General features: G+C 41.2%; 1 protein-coding gene across 1 annotated transcript in view; it reads right to left on the bottom strand.

Moving 5' to 3' along the window:
• LOC309509535 (NACHT, LRR and PYD domains-containing protein 12-like) overlaps positions 1–21,921 on the bottom strand; it is an 85,910-nt gene that overhangs the window by 7,576 nt on the left and 56,413 nt on the right. The window contains exon 7 of the mRNA XM_082184304.1: positions 5,581–5,751. Coding sequence (XP_082040430.1) covers positions 5,581–5,751 — 171 coding nt within the window. The remainder of the gene's footprint in view (positions 1–5,580; positions 5,752–21,921) is intronic.

Here is a 21,921-nt window from a genome sequence, read left to right as displayed (position 1 = left end):
TAAAACATATTACGAAGACTGTGAACTGTGAAGTACTGAATTGTGGAGTTAGACCGTTAAACAGTTTTTCACCATTGCTGTGTTCCGGAGCCCCTGAGCTCCTGGACACGCCCCTACTTGATGACTCACTGGAGCCCCTGACGCTGGCCCCTCCCCTAACAATATAAATAGAGCACAATCACAGCAGTTTGCCGATCGCGAGTTACTGTCAGTACTATTAGTTACTACAGCCTACAGTTTGCTAGCTAGCTATGCCTTCGTCACGGAAATGCATACTACCTGGATGCGATCACGTACAAAACAGATCGGTGTCCTTATTAAAATTTCCGAAAAACGATCACATCAAGAAGATGTGGATTAATTTTGTGAATAAATGAGTGAATAGGTGAGCCACCTTGATGGAGAGCTGAGGATCACCGCCAAAACCCGCCTCTGTAGTGATCATTTTACACGGGATAGTTTTATAAACTTTCGTCGGAGACAACTGGGATTCACTGATAATCCGCTGTTACTGGTGAATGGGGCCGAGCCGACTATCTCTCGCCTCGGTGTTCATACTCCCGTCGCGCCGACAACTCAGTGCCGGCCCGAGCCTTTTGGGGGCCCTAAGCAGAATTTGATTTAGGGGGCCCCCTCCCACCACGCGGAGTCACCTGTGCTTGACAATTATTGACACAATGTCACGCTATAATGTTGCATTATAAATGAATACAATGAGGTTATGTATTAATACAAAATAAATAAAAAATAGATACTTAAAGTTGTAACTTTTTCTTTACTCTTTTACTAACTCTTGGAAACTTCTGAAAACAAAGTGTCACAAAACATATTAAAAAAATTATTTGCAAAATATCCTCCAACGTTTGCAACACTTTGCAGTTTGAATGATGTCTTGTATGAACATGACGGAGTATGTTTTTATGTTTCCACTGTTCGATCGCGCCCGCGACTCACACACACACACACACACACACACACACCATATTCCAGCTTTGTAACCTTCCACTGTGATGTTTCCAAGCACATTTTTGCGCGTGAAGAGGATGATTTTTTCCGCCGATATTGGAACGTGAGTGAAGTAAAAAGCCTATGATAAAGAATAGTTTACCATCCAAATCCATCGCGAATGTTGAAACATTTTGATTCTAATGAGAGAGATGCGTGAGCCCAACGCCGCTTACTTTCACTTTCGCTTTAAATTATTTCGTTTTGGCTTGTTTATAGTTATTTTTTTATTCTTGTTCTGTTCTGAATATCATTACATTTAAAGGAGTCATGAACTGGATTGTTTTATTATTTTATAATGTTGCCTGGGGTGCCCTTATAATGTTAGTATGATTTTTACATCAAAAATTGTCATAATTTATAAATAAAAGCCATTTTTCCAAGCCTGATTTCAGCCTCAGATTTGAACGCTCTGTTTTAAGGGGCGTGTCTGCTGTGAGACTGCAGTGCAAACGCCCACTGCTGTGATTGGCTGACATGCTTGCATATGAAATAGCTAGTAGTATTACATGAACTCTGTTGAAAACTTTTACAACGTTTTTACTATTACAGCTATCGAGATTAACAAATCGTGAAAAGTATCGTTTAAAGCATTATATTTAAATGTATTCCATCACATGAAAGGTTGCAGCATGATGAGCACTGACTGAGCAGATGACAGACAGTCTGTTGATCGCGTGAATAAAGATCTTATCATTGCAACGCAATTTTTGTAAAATGTTTAGCACAGACACCTAAGCCAGTGGGAAGGGTTGTAGGAACCGCGTCATTAAAAATGAATTTAATCCACTGGTCCCTGATAGCTTGGTCCGTTCTTGGGAGAGAAAAAAACATTTCCATGTTGATTCTGGCAGTCAACAACAGAGCAACTCACGTGTGCACCACGTTTCTGCATCTTTCACGGTCGAGTGCGTACTTCGAATCGGAATTCATGGCGGCGCTCGACTGAATATGAGGGGGAGAGGGTCAGGGCGGGCTTCCTGCAGCATAGGTCTGCGGTGTCCATATATGGTATATCCATAGAAATTAACATCACGTATTTGAGTGCGCGTGCACGTGGGCTGGTTGACGAACCAAGGGGTAAACAAACGCTTCACTTTTAAATATCGGCTTCCCGGCCAGTGTATAATCGTTAGGCAATCATAACATAATTTTTTTCTCGTGGAAAAGTGAAAATTACAGGTCATGACTCCTTTAAAGGATAAATCATTGATCAAATCAAATTTTTGTGACATGGCTTAACATTACCGTGACTTTGCGCACGAATTGTCTATGCACGCGAGGTTATGCGCATGACTCAAACACTGGCAGACACAGCAGCAGTTGTAGGCAGGTATATTGATCATGAAATCAGAATTTTCTTGTCTTGAATTATTAATCCTTTAATTCATTTATGTCACTTGTTTAAGTTAATTAATATGTAAAAAAAAAAAAAAATAAAAATAAAAAAAACTCGATTGGGGGCCCCCTGGTGGCCCCAAGCAGCCGCTTAGTTCGCTTATGCCTCGGGCCGGCCCTGCGACAACTGGTGCCATCATCAGCAGTGCGTGCCCACCAATGAGTGTAAGTTGCCTTGTTTGCTTATGTTATAATTATAGTAGGTAGTCCAGGCTCGAACATGTATGGCTTTGTAAAACCAATTAAGCTGCTAGGAGCATCCATTCCGGCTGTAGCGGTGACAGCTGAGTGTGGCGACGGCAGCTTTCCCTCTGTTACGAACTGCTCCGAGACAAGAAGGTTGAGGATCCAAATGCAGTTTATTTAAAGTGTTATTCAGAATTGCAGTCAAAATCCAGGCAAAGGTCATACACAGGCAGGCAATCCAACAAACAGACAAATCCAGAGGGTGAGGCAAAAACAGGAAAACCAGGACACGGGTAGAGATCAAGAACCAGGAATAACAACAACAAAGGAAATGCTCAGAAATGCAGTGGAATAACGTACAAGACTTCGCAGGGAATAATGAGGTGAACCAGGCTTATATAGGGTGAACTAAACAATATAATGAGACACAGGTGAATGTGATAATCAGGGATGATGAGTCCGGGCAGTGAATTATGGGAAATGTAGTTGTGAGTGAATCATGATAGTCTGGTGTGGAGTGCCCTCTGGTGGCTTTCAAGGGCACTCCAGCTGGTGACCGTTACATAGCCCCCCCTCAAAGGAGCGGCTTCCAGACGCTCTAAACTTGTCCAGGAGGGAGGTGGAGCGGAGGCGGACCCGGGGGCGGGATGGTGGGCCAGGCCCGTGGAGCGGATAACGACCTGGAGACTGCGGCAAGACGGGAGGCCAGGGCGGATCAGGCTGTGCAGGCGACCAGGGCGGATCAGCTGTGCAGGCGACCAGGGCGGATCAGGCTGTGCAGGCGACCAGGGCGGATCAGGCTGTGCAGGCGACCAGGGCGGATCAGGCTGTGCAGGCGACCAGGGCGGATCAGGCTGTGCAGGCGACCAGGGCGGATCAGGCTGTGCAGGCGACCAGGGCGGATCAGGCTGTGCAGGCGACCAGGGCGGATCGGGCTCAGGAACAGACACCGGCTCAGGAACAGACACCGGCTCAGGAACAGACACCGGCTCAGGAACAGACACCGGCTCAGGAACAGACACCGGCTCAGAGGATGCGGTGGCCATCTTGTCCAAAGACACCGGCTCGGCGGCGACCATCTTGTACGGAGACACTGGCTCGGCGGCGGCCATCTTGTACGGAGACTCTGGATCGGCAGAAGTGACGTGAACAGTCTCTGGATCGGCAGAAGTGACGTGAACAGGCTCTGGCTCGGCAGACGTGACGTGAACAGGCTCTGGCTCGGCAGACGTAACGTGAAGCTCTGGCTCGGCAGGACTGACGTGAAGCTCTGGCTCTGGCTCGGCAGGACTGACGTGAAGCTCTGGCTCTGGCTCGGCAGGACTGACGTGAAGCTCTGGCTCTGGCTCGGCAGGACTGACGTGAAGCTCTGGCTCTGGCTCGGCAGGACTGACGTGAAGCTCTGGCTCTGGCTCGGCAGGACTGACGTGAAGCTCTGGCTCTGGCTCGGCAGGACTGAACCCTAGAACGATGGCCCTCTTGGCAGCGCGTGCAGACATAAGCGGGGGATCAGCCACGCTGGAAACCGGTCCTGTACGTCCATAGACCGATCCAGTGGCTGGCAAGACGTCATGATTCCCAGGTCGGACGGGCGAGACGTGAACTGACTCTGGCTGGGCAGACTGGACGTGGAGCTGTGAAGACCCTGGACTGGACGCGGCCAGCAGTGAGGGCTCTGGGGGTACTGTGAGCTTGCAGGGTGTTTCATCAGCCAAGCCCACAGTAAATGTCGTACCGCTCAAGGAGAGGGCCAGGTCGACATACCCTTCTAGAGTCCAGCCGGTATAGTCCTCAGGCATCAATTGAGCAACGTCATCATCCAGCCCGCTCAAAAACAGGCGACCAGGGCGGATCAGGCTGTGCAGGCGACCAGGGCGGATCAGGCTGTGCAGGCGACCAGGGCAGATCAGGCTGTGCAGGCGACCAGGGCGGATCAGGCTGTGCAGGCGACCAGGGCGGATCAGGCTGTGCAGGCGACCAGGGCGGATCGGGCTCAGGAACAGACACCGGCTCAGGAACAGACACCGGCTCAGGAACAGACACCGGCTCAGGAACAGACACCGGCTCAGGAACAGACACCGGCTCAGGAACAGACACCGGCTCAGAGGATGCGGTGGCCATCTTGTCCAAAGACACCGGCTCGGCGGCGACCATCTTGTACGGAGACACTGGCTCGGCGGCGGCCATCTTGTACGGAGACTCTGGATCGGCAGAAGTGACGTGAACAGTCTCTGGATCGGCAGAAGTGACGTGAACAGGCTCTGGCTCGGCAGACGTGACGTGAACAGGCTCTGGCTCGGCAGACGTAACGTGAAGCTCTGGCTCAGCAGGACTGACGTGAAGCTCTGGCTCTGGCTCGGCGGGACTGACGTGAAGCTCTGGCTCTGGCTCGGCAGGACTGACGTGAAGCTCTGGCTCTGGCTCGGCAGGACTGACGTGAAGCTCTGGCTCTGGCTCGGCGGGACTGACGTGAAGCTCTGGCTCTGGCTCGGCAGGACTGACGTGAAGCTCTGGCTCTGGTTAATAGGATATTAACATGCCTAAGACTTTTGCACAGTACTGTATATACTGGGGAGAACATTTATGTTTTAGGATTTGCATGTTTAATCAAGCATTGGCTCACCTGTGATGTTCACTGATTTAACTGAATATTTATTTAATGTGCATTTGGACTGAAGTAAGTATCACTTGTAATTTATTGTTAACTGAGTGTCTATGAATCACACATAAAATACTGGTTTTGGTTTTCCTGGTCAAACTATAATTGTACAGAAAATGAGCTCTCAATGAAATGTATTCAATTGTCTCTCATCTGTGTTGTGTGGATGTGTAATTGTTTGGTTGGACTCCTTTTTCAGACCCGAAAACAAGCTAGAGTTTAACAAGCAAAGTTGGTGATCACTGAGTAAAAAAGTTAAATACTATTAAATTACTAATAAAGAATATATTTACCAAGGACAAAATATGTGTTTATCAGAGAGTTCATCTTACCACAGTTTCTCCAGTTTACAGTGAGGATCCTCCAGTACAGCAGAGAGCAGATGAACTGAATCTCCTAGTTTATTCACAGACAGATTCAGTTCTCTCAGGTGTGAGGGGTTTGATCTCAGAGCTGAAGCCAGAGCAGAACAACCTTCATCTGTGACTCCACAACCACACAACCTGTAGAGAACAATGACACACTCTTCACTCTCTCAGTTCAGATCAGATCAGTTTAACACAAGGGTCCGCAGCCGTACTGCAGGGGGTCCGTCAATTAATGCTTGATCACAAATAGTTTGTTAAATAAAAAAATGGTAAAAAAACATCACAAAGTCAAATTTAAATATAAGCACTCTCAAGCGAATGCAAGATCATCCTCAGTTGATTCTGTAATAATATCATACTGGCAAACTCTCAAGTGTGTTTTTGTGTTTGAGCTCTGGAGAACGTCAAATGTTTTTACAGCGGTGAGAAATGTAGCCAATCACAGTCATGTTTGTTGGTCTATTGAACGCAGTGGCCAATCAGAGGTGTTTCATTTTGTCAGAGTCCACTCACCGAGATATAAAGGCCCTGTCCTAAATGGCACACTTCATATGCACTTTCAGTCTTGTAGACTTACAAGGGCTTCTGCGTGCCCTTTAAGTCCATGAGACCGTAGGGTGTCCTATTTAGTAATGTTAGGTTTCAGAAGGGTACTCACGAGCGCCCCTCTGTGGTCGATATGCGCTCTAAATGCGCACTAAAGCGAGCTCCGCAGCTGACTTGTTCCCGACAGTCAAAGCGGTGTTACGTCAGGAAAGTGCGGGCTCAGAGGAAGACGGCGAGTGTTTAGGGTGCCGTTTGTGACAGGGCCAAACTCACAATTGCGTGACATAAAAAGTCAGAATTGCGAGTTTGTACCTTGCAATTCTGAGGGGAAAAACAGTCAGAATTGTGAGATAAAAAGTCACAATTATCTTTTAAATTGTTTTATTTTGTGGCGGAAACAAGCTTCCATAAATTAGAGGCAACCAGTGGCGAATTAGTCTTCCAGGTTTGATGTCATCCCTGTAGCTCTATTCACAGTCAGCTTTCCTTTCACATGAAACCCCCCAAATGCCAGCAAACCAATGAGAATGCTATGGAAGCTTATGGGTAGCAATATTCAATTTGAAATGTAATATGCAAAATGACAATGCAATATGTAAAATGGCAATGCATTTCTGTATTTAAACTTACATTTTCCATTACATTTGTGCAACTTTTGGTGCAAAATGAAAATGAAAATTCAATTATATAATTTACATTTGCCATTTCATACACTAGTTTTAATATGTAAATTGAACATTTTAATGCTTTATAAGTTGCAAAAGTAAAATTAAAATTTATTACAGAAATGATTAGATATGTTTAACATGTTCAAACAAATAATGTAGCAAAATGATCATTCAAATGTTATTTTTCTTAATTGCATTTACACCCACAGTTAAGACACTTGCGATTGCATTTTCATTAAATGTCCCGCAATGAATGAAGCAAAATTCATTGTGCAAATTGAAAATGCATTCCACCCAGTCAATCACTGCGTGAAGTTGGCCCCGCCTCCTTCCTGTCAATCACTGTGTGAATGTGGCATATGACTGTGGAGCGGTGCTTACTGTGAATGTACGAATTATACTGCAGACAATTTAAACAGAGCAGCAGGGGCGTGTCTAGAGGGGGGGCACGGGGTGGCACCGGCCCCCCCTGGAATATGATTGGCCCCCCCTGGTGCCCCCCCTCCAATCTCATTGGGCTAGATTTACTGTCAACCTGAAAATGCCCACCGCACCATTGGACCAGAGTGCTGTCAATCACTAATTGATTAGCGAGCACAGTTGCGCGTTTTTAAAACAGGAGGAAAGAGACACCACAACACGTCAGTGTTTACGTATGTACACACTAAATTATATATGACCTGGGAGTGCTCAGTGTAGAGTCACGGAGAGCCAAGTCGCTGGACATGGATGAGTTTATCAAACTATTTGGTAGCCAGCAAACCCCCCCCCCCCCCCCCCCCCAAAAAACCCTGCAGAATACAGAGCAGAGCATAATACATGTGATGGTGCAGTTAACCCACAGGAACAGACACATTTCATGCTGAGAACACACACTTAATTTTAGTGTTGAAAATAAAGTAATGTAAAAAGTAAAGTAAATAAAATAATGTTAAATGACTAAATAATGTCTGTGATTTTTATTTTGTATTTATTGGAACAGAACTGTGTTGTCTAATCCATGCAAAATACAAAAAAAATAATACCATCTATATTAGAGCACGTGGCATTGCACAAGATTTTGGAAATCGTGCTTAATATTTTCTAAACCAGTATTTATTTTCAGTTGAATTTTCTGATTGGCCCCCCCTGACTGGTTCTTGGTCCCCCCTGTGCCCCCCCTGTGCCCCCCCTGTGCCCCCCCATTTATAAAATCCTGGAATCGCCCCTGCAGAGCAGTGCAATTTTTTATATGTTAGGTTGACTATTTTATAATTATTTTTTATTACGGCTATAATGAACAGGCTGCAAGATTCCAATGCTGGAATATGTTGTATGTGTGTGTGTGAGGTGTGTGTGTGTGTGTGTGTGTGGTGCGGGCGCGATCGAAAAGTGGAAACATAAAAACATACTCCGTCATGTTCATACAAGACATCATTCAAACTGCAAAGTGTTGCAAAACGTTGGAGGATATTTTGTAAATAATTTATTTAATATGTTTTGTGACAGTCTTAATAGCTTTTCCATTAGTACTAGAATGAATAGTAGAAAAGTAATTTTCAAATTCTTTAAGGAATACAGAGAAAAGGGGCTTTTTGTTAGAAACCTTACACTTATGGATGTGAAATTTGACTAATAAAATTAACAGATTAATTACAAAAGCCTCCTTAATCACACTGTTATCATACTTTGAATATCCAAAAATTACATTTTCAAAATGCAAAACTAAATTAGAGAGTACCTTTTCCTTAATAAACATAGACACTTGCCAGAAAATGTGGGGAACTGTTTCCAAGTGCAAAGAGCAGAACACGCAACTTACATCAATGTCTTAAACTTACTAAGGAAATGTTTGACAGGGTAGAATTTGTGCAATATCTTGAAAGAGATTTCTTTCACCTTGTTTGTAACAAAAAACTTAGGAGGTAATAACCAGACACTTTCCCAATCAAGATCATTAACACATTTAGTCCAATAAGCAATAGAGCAAGATTTGGTGACAAACTCCTTTAAAAATAGAGAACGAATAGATTGGTTATTGTTTTTGTACTGTAAAAAACTAATTTTGCCACATACTGTGTCAGCTGGGTTAATTATGAGCATATCAACTGATGACAACACACTTCTACATAAAGAAATTATACCAGAATTGATTGCAGAAAATACAAGAGCAAATTCCTTGGGAGTCAGGAAAATTAAAGTGCAGAAGAAACTCGTCATACGTCATAAGGTGTCCTTGAGAGTTAAACAAATGACAAACTAAAACAATACCCTTTTCAAACCAGCTTTTAAAAAAATACTTTTGTGTTTATACAAAATACAACGGTTATTCCAAATAAGAAAACGGTGCGGAGAGAAGTTGTGCTTGTAGATCAGTTTCCAAGCCAATAAAGCTTGAGCATGAAAGGCAGAAAGTTTCACTGGCAATTTGTCAATTTTATAATCACACATTAGTAAAAAAGAAAGACCCCCAAGTCGGTCAAAAATTAAATTAGGAATAAAATTCCACAAAGAAGGTTTTTTTCAAACAAAATTTTAACCAATTAATTTTGAGGGTATTAGTCTGCTCAATATTGTATGGAGATGATGTTCTAACCTGTGTAGTAGTAGTACTGATAAATAGTAATAAGTAATTATTGATGAATAATTATTTACATAAATGTGATGCTTAAGTTATCCTAGTTTCTCTCTACATACATGCGAAATAGTTAATTTTACAACATTTTAAATCACATGATTTTAAACCTAAATTTGATGGATTAATAGCATGTGGTCACCGCAAGTATTATTATTATTTTTAATGCGTGTATACAGAACATTTTAAAATTAAGCCATTTAATTTTATTCAGGACATATTTGCTGTTGAGTGGAAGTAATTGTCTCTGTAATGTTAATCCTAAAGCTACAATACAATATGGTCTGTAAACAACTTAACATACCAGTACACATTCAAGGGAAAATGCTAAAATAATAACAGCATCAAGAAAATAAATCTTGTCAGATGTCCAAAAAAAAAAAAAAGTGCATAAAGATATTTTGTCTGGTAAGAGTTCCTTCTTTAATGGCTCATTTTCCCACAGTGATCTGTACATAAGGTTCCTCTTAATTTGCTGTTCAGTGTCTGCAGGACATGTACACACATAAAAAAACCCCACTGAATTTAAGTTTAAAATACAAACTGATCACATCACTGATGAACTCTCTTCTAGTGCGCATGCATATATGACGTCACCTAAACACACCACCGCGCATGCGCGTAACAGCGTCCAGTACGTGTTGGATCTGATCCAGCTACGTCATCGTGCTACAGGCTGCAGAGAGGACTTCTTGAGAGTAGTCGAGTGCAGGCGGAGAGGAGCTGCAAATGGACACGTGAAGTCGGACACTTTCTGGTTCCCGTAGTGACCGCTCACCAGGGCCGGCTCTGTAAATCTGGGGGCCCTAAGCAGGATAATTTTGGGGCCCTGCCTTGCAGTGAATAATCAACGCTATCTCACGACCAATTCGTACGAATTCGTACAATGATAAAAAGTTGGCTAATTCGTACGACCTCAATTTGTACGATTTGTCTAAACCCACGTGATGGGTAGGTTTAGGGGCGGGGTCAGGGGTAGGTCATTCGTATGAATTCATACGAATTGGCCAAGTCGTAAAATATGTACGATTTTGCAAAAAATCTATTTTGCAAAAAATACGAATTACGTTAGAACGTAATTCGTACGAGTCAGTTCGTATGAATTCGTACGAATAAGCCACCTCGTAGAATTTGTACGTTTTCCCGTGAGTATTGCCACCGCAAACCAGCAACTGTATAAAATCTAACCCTTACACAAATTCTGAGATAATTAAGTCATTAATTCAGAAAAACAGAATAAATATTTTTATTTCAAGAAAACATTATCTCATAATTTTTAGATAATTAAGTCATTAATTCCGAAAAACAGAGCAAAAACTTTTTTTCATGAAAAATTATCTCGTAATTCTGAGATAATTAACTCATTAATTCAGAAAAACAGAGAAAAAAAATTTTTTTCTCAAGTGAATGCAATACGCTTCCGTGATAAAAGAGATTAAAAATTCTGCAAAAGATTCTAGTTTGAGTTGGTATTTATTTTTAATATATTCCAACTACAAAAACACTACTTCAGCGAACAAGCATTAGCCAAATGTGTATATAAAATGTTTAGTTATAAAATAAATACATAAATCTAATAAAAACTCTAGGTAACACTTTTTACATTTTACAGAGGCATTGTTGCACATTACATGTAGTTCATACAAAAATAATTCTACAATTAAAACTGCTTAAAATGTGGATTTCGTTGGAGTATAGTGCCTCTACTATGGGATAATGTCCACTTTAACGCACCCTCTGGTTGCAGAGAAACAGCGCCGCGAATTGTGCAGAAAATGCAATTAGGCCGCTCTTTGTGCATCGTGTAATGTGCCAAGTTCAAAAATTCATACAAAAAGAATTCTACAGTAAAAACTGCTTAAAATTTGGATTTCGTTAGAGAAGCAGCTCTACTATAATGGGATAATGTCCAATTTAACGCACCCTCCGAGGCTGCCGTGAAATAGCACCGCGAATTGGGCTGAAGGTGCAATAAGCGGTTATTTGTGCATTGTGTAATGTGCCAAGTTCAAAAATTCATACAAAAAGAATTCTACAGTAAAAACTTCTTAAAATTTGGATTTCGTTAGAGTAGTAGCTCTACTATAATGGTATTTTTTTTCTCCTTTTTTCTGCACCCGATTTCATTTTTGCGGTCAAATTTCCAAGTCCAGGGAAGACAACGATTTTACACGGTTGGTTGACTGTTAAACCGCAGCGACACCGGCGAGTACCATCTGTAGTTAGGGGGCCCCCTAGTGGCGGCGGGGCCCTAAGCAGCCGCTTAGTTCGCTTGTAGGGAGAGCCGGCTCTGCCGCTCACGTGGTGTTTGCATACTTTACCACAGCTGAAGTGAAATAAATTCAATATTTGCCAAATAATACACAGATGTTTCAGAGACATTTTCATTCAATACTTTATGTACTGCTTCATACAGTGTCTGTTTGAACAAGAATAAAGTTCAACATAAACTTCTATCAATGAAGTGGAGTCTACGTTTTTTAATCAGTTTTAATTTGATAAACATGACACAATATAACATCGCAACTACATGAAAAGAGTATTTACTGTTATAAAAAACTGATTTGTGAGCTTTAGAGGAACTAAAGGTGTTCGAATAAACACGAAACACACGTGATCGTTGTCATGCGGTGAATCCGGCCAATCGTGGAACAGCTGTGTCGTCATCAGAGCTCGTGCAGCCGCTCTTGAGAAGCTGCGCTGGCTGAGTTCTCCGGCTACTCTCGAATCGCTCTTGCAGTACTTTGATGGCATATGTCACAGTCACATGGCGTCGGCACTTTATCAAGTCGGACAAAATTTCTAACCGGCATGCACTGCTTCAAGTCAGCCGCCGATCGGTCTGCGCAGAGCTGTGTGAAGTTGAACAAGCCTTGTGTGAAGTTGGCCCCGCCCCCTCCCACCCTGTCAATCACTGCGTGAAGTAGGGCTGTCAACGAATATTCTAAATTCGAATATATATTCGAATAGTTTTAAAAAACAGAAATTCGAACGTGAAAATTAATATTCGAATGTGAATTTCGAATATGGAAAAACACGCCCGCGGAAGCAGAGGCGCGGCTGTCTGCTCTGCGAGTGGGCGCGCGCGCTGCCTGAAGCCTTGTTTATACTTTCGCCTGTCTCCGCAGCGCGAGTCTCCGCAGACTGCGCGCGCACCTCCCCCAAACGGACAAGGCGTTTATACTCGACGCGCTCGCCGTTGTACTATTCTTTGAAACGATAGGGGGCGATTCGCGCTCGTGCGGACGCGTCGAGTATAAACAAGACTTGAGGGACAGGTCACACGAGTCGCACTGTCTAGCACAGCGTCACTGCTGAAAGTTGACAGTGCACTAAAAGACAATGGAATAAATTGCAGTCAGTTTTTCCTTTTTTTAATACAAGCACCAATAATGTAAGTAGCCTTTTTCTTTTTTAATAGCACTTTATTTTTTATGAACCTCAGGGTAAAAGTTCTTTGTTGTCACATTTCTCGGAATTGTGTGCCTCATTTTATTTAAAGTTAAACAGAAAAGTTCCATGTTTACACAGCTCGCTCGGAGCGTTCAATGTCGGTTCTATACTGTAAAACTTCAATTAATGTTAATACATTTGTTTCAATCACTGAATGAAGCCTGCTATATTTGGGGCAAGAGTCGCGACCTTAAATTGCTTGCACAAAACTCTTGATCAGCACTCAACATGTGCTTATTGTTGTTGTTCATTTAAACCGTTATGAGCAGAGAGAGCGTGAGCGCGAGGGCGCGAGAGAGAGAGAGAGAGAGAGAGAGTGCCTGCGAGTGAGCGAGACTGAGGTCTGCGGTCTTGGCCATTAGTTTATTTACTTGGTTTTGTGTTGGTAATACATTGTCAAATATGTTTAAACTTAAATTAACTACCTATACAAGTTATGTATGTCTCTTTGTATTAATTTGTCCTGTTATTGACGTAATGCGCGTCATTGAAAAAATGCGCAACCAGATGTTCGAATAGTTCGAATATTCGTGTGTTTTTTAGAGGGAATATTCGAACGTCATTTTTGAGCAATTTTGACAGCCCTAGCGTGAAGTTGGCCCCGTCCCCTCCCACCATGTCAATCACTGCGTGAAATTGGCCCCGCAGCCTCCCTCCCTGTCAATCACTGTGTGAAGTTGGCCCCGCCCCCTCCCACCCTGTCAATCACTGTGTGAAGTTGGCCCCGCCCCCTCCCACCCTGTCAATCACTGTGTGAAGTTGGCCCCGCCCCCTCCCCCTCCCACCCTGTCAATCACTGCGTGAAGTTGGCCCCGCCCCCTCCCACCCTGTCAATCACTGCGTGAAGTTGGCCCCGCCCCCTCCCACCCTGTCAATCACTGCGTGAAGTTGGCACCGTCCCCTCCCACCCTGTCAATCACTGCGTGAAGTTGGCCCCGCCCCCTCCCACCCTGTCAATCACTGTGTGAAGTTGGCCCCGCCCCCTCCCACCCTGTCAATCACTGTGTGAAGTTGGCCCCGCCCCCTCCCACCCTGTCAATCACTGTGTGAAGTTGGCCCCGCCCCCTCCCCCTCCCACCCTGTCAATCACTGCGTGAAGTTGGCCCCGCCCCCTCCCACCCTGTCAATCACTGCGTGAAGTTGGCCCCGCCCCCTCCCACCCTGTCAATCACTGCGTGAAGTTGGCACCGTCCCCTCCCACCCTATCAATCACTGTGTGAAGTTGGCCCCGCCCCCTCCCACCCTGTCAATCACTGCGTGAAGTTGGCCCCGCCCCCTCCCACCCTGTCAATCACTGCGTGAAGTTGGCCCCGCCCCCTCCCACCCTATCAATCACTGTGTGAAGTTGGCCCCCCCGGTGACGTCATCGTCTATAAGTCCTCCTGGGAAGTCGTGTTTACGGCAGTGCGTTCAAGTCACTTTCGTCAGAATAAGATGGCGGTGTACTTTCTCTTAATCAATTACATATAAATACAGCAAGATTCTTAAACTAGTTCTAGAAAATTAAGAACAAAGAAATGTGCATCAGGTGTACTTTGTTTTTTAATATTTTTCATTAATTTATGAAGCCACTGCAAACTTAAAATATGTTAAAATATGTTGTTGTATAATATCAAGAAAATGCAATTACCTGCCTCCTTATTTATTATAGATGCCTTTTTGTTACACATATTTAGCCAGTGTAATGCATTGCATTCAATGTTGTTATTTATTTTGTTTGTAAAAGATGGCTTATATTGTTTTGGCATAGATGTACAGTAATTGGTTATGTATGTATATGTGACTGTGCCAACCTCTGTTAAGAGGAGCAGAAAATTGCGATTATGTGTGTGCGCTAGACTCTTTAAATGTTTAAATGAACTCAGCCATCTTAGCTGAGTTTACTGTAGTTCAAGGACATGAAGAGGTGGACCGCTTGCACCTGACTGGAGAAGGATCTGGGAAACTTTGGAGGAGTGTCAACCAAATGCCAGTTGTAAACAAGGAGTATAAAAGACTGATGAACGGACTGCCTCTTGGGATACTGATACGCCAGAGCCCCCGACGCCTAGAAGCCCAGAGCTGAGGACAAGAAACCCCAAGCAGAAGAGAAGAAGCCCAGAGCTTACTACACCTTTGTTTCAAAACATGACTATTGTATTTTATACTTAAACGATTAAGTTGTATTCGCCTTTTATATTTTTGTTTATTATAAAAAGAAAAGTAACCAATTCAAAGAAATTTAATTGATTACAAAATCTGCCTACTGAGACTTATGATGCTGGAAGACTATTAATGAGAACATACCACAGAGCAGTCTTCTGACCAAATTGTAAGAACCTTTTGAACGCTTACGGTTTAGGTCAGATTTGACTTTCTTTACCTTACCTGAGAATAATAAATAAATAGGTAAAAGGTGTTAAGAGTAAGGTCGTTTAAAGACAGGTGGGGATAGAGCCTTCGCCGCTATGGCACCCAGACTATGGAATGCTTTGCCAACCAGTATTAGGTTTGCTGAGAATGTGGACAGTTTTAGGGGACAAGTGAAGACTCATTTGTTCAGGTTAGCTTTCGGGTAATCTCTGTCCTTTTATATATTGAAAATTGTATCTGTTTTATTTTATTTTATTTTATTTTATTTTGTTCTTTATTATGTTTTATTGTCTATTGTAAAGCGCTTTGTGACCTAGTCTGTGAAAGGCGCTGTATAAATACATTTTACTTACTTATAATATATTTTATAATGAAAAAGACTAATAAAATTGTCTCTTCATATTAAATGGATAACAATATATGTCTGGACACTTGAAAAATGTGTAATAATGGGGTCTATAAAACTTAAACATTTAATGATTTATAAGCATTTCACATATTTCTACACTAATTATACAAAACTATTCTGCCAGTGCACCATACTGTACAAATAAACTAGATCAATGTTCATTCTTGTCTGAAACTTTGGAGGAGACAAATATGAGACCACCAGGGTCTTTAGTTTAGGGAAAAACTCTGAGCACAGTGTGTGATGTTGTTGAGATCACTTCTAAACTTCAAAAGAGACAAATGTGAGCGATCCCGAGTTTCTACAGAGAGAAATCTGAGCACAGTGTGTGATGTTGCTGAGATTTCTTCTAAACTTTAGAGGAGACAACTATGAGATCTCCAGTATGAAGGGCCGTTAGGCAACAATTATTGAAAAGCCTCAACACTAGTGAAACGAAAAACATTGATCAACCTTGGTGAAATTCATTCACGGAGCGGTGTTACAGAGCTCATGCCGTGCTGACATCATCGGTGCGGCTCAATGGACCGAGCTGTGTGACCGACTCGACATCGCAGTGAGGACGTGTTTGCTAGCGAAACCGAATGGACAGCGCAAACTAATCTCACCAGCGCGACGCTGACCATGTTACTTTATTCATTACTGCTCCGCAGAAGTTCAGGTGTTTTCCCTGCATATAAGATAATGAAGATCAGCATGAAGTTATTACATTTCTTTTGCTTATTATCTTTCATATTAGTACATTAGTAGTTTTTGAAAAGCTACTTTGAATAATTGTATTTTTGTAGCCACGGAAAGAGCCGTTCAAAGCAGAAACTTCAACGATTAAGGACTGTGCAGTGCCGGGGGAACTATAGGATCAGGGTTGGGAAACACTATTATTGCACAGAAACATCATTAGTGAAAACACTGTTGAGTAAACGTGGGGGAAAAGAGTTGTCATTGTAGTCAGAGTGAAACAGACTAAAATTATTGAACATAATGAATATAATGAAATACTGACTACATTTAAAGGATATATTTTAAAAAGAATGTAAAAATGAACACTAATACCAGATCATGAGATTAGACATTTGTGTACACCTGTGATTTCTGTGCTGAGATTTAGTGTTTACAGAACAAGCTAATTTTAGTCCTAAAATTTACATCAAATGATTCGTCTTACTGAGGACAAAGACATTTACATTTACATTTAGTCATTTAGCAGACGCCTTTGTCCAAAGCGACTTACAAATTAGGACAAAATTCAGCGAGTCATCATAAAGAGGCAAAAGCAACAACAACGCAAGAAGTGCTCAAAATACGAAGTTCAGGTATTATTCAGAGTAGCATAAGCCTGATAAGTGATGTTTCAAAGGGGTTTGATCTCAGAGCTGAAGCCAGAGCAGAACAACCTTCATCTGTGACTCCACAATCCATCAACCTGTAGAGAACAATGACACACTCTTCACTCTCTCAGTTCAGATCAACACGTACAAGCCACAATTCTACACAGACTATACATATGTCTAAATTTCAATTGGAGATTTATCAGTCATAAAAAAATAAAGAAATTCAAAAAGCTTTCAACACATGTGCTTCATAAATCCAACAGTTCTAAATGAGCTCAAACACAACTACACCTCTTCTCTGTGACAGACTCATCGTGAAGATGAAAGCACACAAGAGTATGGTAGGTTAACTACTGACTAGGGGCGTCAGTTTGTTTTGAAAAGTGGTGGGGACAAAAGATCAGATGAAAAAACATTACAGCAGACGGGAAAAATATTGAATAACGGCGCATCAAAAATGGGCATAGCGTAGGCCAGTCAACAACAGGAAAATACTCAGCATAAAACACTCAACAATGTCGACTGCACATGTAACAGTCCCTGCAACACCAGCTCAACCGAACAGTGCCAAAGCACCATACTGTAGAAAACAGCAGCGCATTAAGTCAATGATTACAATGAAATTCATTACATATGTAAAAGAAAACACACCATAAGCCTACAACGCAACATATCTGCATCAAATAACACCAGATAAAATTAAAACAATGTGGGATTTGCAACCAACATAGAATGCAGTGCAGTTAGAGAACCAAATCCACAAAATGTGAAATCCTCCTCTGCCATCGCACATCGCAGCGTAACCAATATAAAGTGCCGTGATAAATACTGTCATTATGTATGCCACAAAAAAACCCCACACTAAAATCCAAACTATTTTGAAACTAAGATGGCACGCAGGCCCTCTCTCTCACATGCACACGCACGCACACACTCGCGCACACACACACACACACACGCACGCACACACTCGCGCACACACACACACGCGCACACACACACACACACACACACACGCACGCACACACTCGCGCACACACACACACGCGCGCACACACACACACACACACACACACACACACGCACACACTCGCGCACACACACACACGCGCGCACACACACACACACACACACACACACAGCCAGTTTTTGTTATTGATCTGTAAATTACTTAATCGGCTACAATGAACTAAATCAATCACAGTGCAAATATATGCTATATAAAAACTCCCCTACCTGTACTGTTGATCAACATCTTCTCTTAAAGTTGAAAAATGTTAAAACTTCAAGAAGAACTAACGATGTTAGCCGGCTAATACATGGATAAATGAAACCTCCTCTCCAACACTTCAAGGTTTGAACGTAGTGCATCATGTCCATCCATTCCTGCTCAGGCCAGAGCGCAAATCCATGAAGCTGGAAAGTCCCATGGAATTTCTAACTAACATTAGCTAACTTCCCGCTTGAGGGCCGAGAACCGGCTTCTGTTGTTTAGAGACCACACAGCCTCTGTGTAGCTAGCTAAACGTAGAGTTCAATATAAGACTGACATTGGTCAGTAGCCACTCTGCGTGTTCGGGGCATGGTTTTGCGAAGGGTCAATTGGACGGAAACCCACCCAATATGGCAACGCTGCACAGGATAATCAATTGTCGAAAAATGCAGTAACTTAGCTAGCTAAACATTTAACCCTTTCGCACGTACGATCACACCTGTGTGATCAGTCTAGGCTGGTCCCTGGAGCGTACGATCACACCTGTGTGATCAGTCTAGGCTGGTCCCTGGAGCGTACGATCACACCTGTGTGATTAGAACGGTCAGTGCATGACGAAGACCTGAAGACCTGGCTGCGCTCTTCAATGTCACAAACCCGACTCAACAGTGTGGCTGTTTGTCATGTTCACAGAGAGAGAATGTATAACTTGGACAAGAAGAAACTGTGTCAAGAATTTGTTCAAGTTACTGATCGGCGCATGCATGTTTTTGGGTCATTTTAGAATCAGTAATAGTTTATTTTGTTTAAGTTACTTTTTTTGGACAATGTACATTGTTTCTTTCTGTATCTAAACTGCATTGCATGTTTTATTTTGTGCAAATAAACCTTTAACATTTCTTGGTTTGCTTGATTTTTCAGAACATTTTAACCAAATGCTTTCAAAAAGTGGTGGGGACAAAATCAGCCATTTTAAAAAGTGGTGGAGACATGTCCCCAGCGTCCCCAGTGTAAATGACACCTATGACTGACTATAAGTAACTTTGCAACTACATGCCAACTTATTCTAACCCTAACCCTACCAGTCTACTAATAAATCTATTAACACTCCAATGGGAGTTAGTAGACATGTGCAACTGTACTGATAGTCAACAGAATGTGTTCAAGGAACCATTCAAATAAAGTGAAACCAATATGGTCTAACCTAAATTGAGAATTATGACAACACTGTTGCTGACAGTGAACATACCATGAGGTTTTACTGGATATGCAGTGATTGTTTCTGTCTTCCTAATGCTACCTTCTGCCTCTCTGTTTTGCTCTTGCACACAATCTACTTCATGCCTTCTGTCCTCTGATTGATAGTTTATACTTTTTTTTATCAAATAAAGTATTTTTTGCTGAGAAATGATTAATGATTCATGATTATTATAAATTAATGTAAGAAACATTCACTGGACTGAAGCAACTGGGTTTATTGATTATTAATCCACCATTTGTTAATGTTAAAAAAATGAATTCTTCTGACATATTTTCATGTTAATATAAATGTCAAATATGACGCAATAGGCTTTTGGGGAACATTTTCCATCTCTTAATTATCATTGATTTGCACTGAATTGCATATGAGCTATAAAAGCGATGTATAAATATGATACTCAACAAAAAAAAAACACATATGCATGCATATACAAGTTTGTATCTGTTTTTTGTTGAGTATCACATTACACACACACACACACACACACACACACACACACACACACACAAACAGCTTTTCTGGATCATATATGGGTAGTTGACGTGATGTGGCTTTTTCACCGTCACAGAAGATAAAAAATAATTTATTTCACATTTTCATCATTTAGAATACTATAAATGGTTAAACATTTTCTTGTTTTACATGAATTTGTTGTTTAAATACCCAAGTTATTTTAATTTTTTTTACAACTTTGAGCCAAATCTCAAAATCGTCCTATGGTGTGACGGTAGACAACATTATTTCATAAATATTAACTTTTATAAATAAAGAAAATAATGTTTAAACATCTTAATGAACACTCCTGGCATAATTGTGCAAGTGTCTATTTCACTAAGTGGCCATCACTTTTCCTATACATACATTTCTAAAAGTGTAGGAATTTAATAAAGTTTGTCACAGAAAAAAATGTCCTTTGGTGTTATGCAATAACCTGATATTAAGTTGGGCAATATCATGGACAACTAAATTTAGTTGAAAGGCCCCATTCAAGGTCATGTGACTGAAGACCCCTATGAAGCCCATGAGCAGTGCACATGGCAAGTATTTCTCTCAGAATTGTTCAAATATTTAACTATGTTTTCAGACCACTGAAATTGTTACGTTTTTTTGTCCTTTAGTGTGACACTCCTAAATATATTTTTTTAATTAAAAGACTATGTAATATTATGCAAATGTATCATGCCAATTGCTAATAACAGTTCAGCTAGTATTAGCATGGTTATTAACTGCCACAAAAGCTCAAATGTCCTTTGGAGTGAAAGAAAATGTCACTGGAAATGTCCTTTGGTGTGACACTTTGGCATGTCACACCATAGGACACAGATGTCACACCATAGGACAAGACCTCCTTAAGAAGCTTTTAAGACGAATATATAAAGTTTCAACAAAAAAAACTATGTCCTCCTTTATTATTGTTACAATAAACACTATATATTCTGACTCTTTTTATGCAATGACTATCTTTGTCCTTTAGTGTGACGTTTTGTCCTATGGTGTGACAAACATAAAACAACAGAAAAATATACTTATTTTAAAATATCTTTAAAAAAAAAAGAGTCAAGTTTGGCATTAGGGGAGTTACAATAATATCTCCTCTTAAATAGGTACAATTTCAAACAGTTTTGTAAGGTTGGCAAAAAAGTTTTATTGACATTCGTAGGGAAAAGTTTATCAGGTTCATCTATCCATGGTGAAAATGATTCTAATTAGTACTTTCATGTAAAATAAATATCACTTTAAGAAAATAATGTTTTAATAATGTTAACAATTCTGTCTCAAGTATTTTTTATGTTATTTAATATAATTTCTTAGTACTTTTTAAATGTCACACCATAGGACACATTGTGAAGTCATTGACAAAATGAGTGACCACTACTATTTTCTGAAACTGCAGTTTTCATACTCCATAAATATATGTATTTTTTCTTAAAAAGTTATGTTTTCCAAAAAAAGTACTTTTTCTTGGCCATTTGTCAACTACCCATATGCAATTTTTAACATAACAAAATGGTGTATTAATAATCAATAAACCCCAGTTGCTTCAGTCTAGTAAATATTTCTTACATTTACTTAATAAACATAATTAAAGATTTTCTGAGCAAAAGGACCTTACTTGAAAAAACAAAACAAAAAACAAAACAATCAATCAGAGGACAGAAGGCATGAAGAAGATTATGTACACGTTTCTCAGCAAAGTTTTGGTCATATTGATAATTTATAGGCCCTAGAAATTTGCATATTAAATTTGATACAGTAGGCTAATATATTCATAAATAGGCATTTACTTATTGTTCAACCGAATTTTACAAAGAATGTTTAGTTAAAGTTATGAGAGAATAAATGTTTTAAAATTGTTATTAAAATCTTGTAACACGCATTGCCAAACAAGCATTCTTTTTTTCCAATTAATTTAAACTCCCAAAGGGGAAACGTATCCTGGGAGATACAAACATTTACA

The sequence above is a fragment of the Leuciscus leuciscus genome, assembly GCF_965113295.1.
Source record: "Leuciscus leuciscus genome assembly, chromosome: 11".
Taxonomy (NCBI): domain Eukaryota; kingdom Metazoa; phylum Chordata; class Actinopteri; order Cypriniformes; family Leuciscidae; genus Leuciscus; species Leuciscus leuciscus.
Note: the sequence above shows the minus strand (reverse complement) of the source record. Positions and strands in the feature narration are given on the sequence as shown.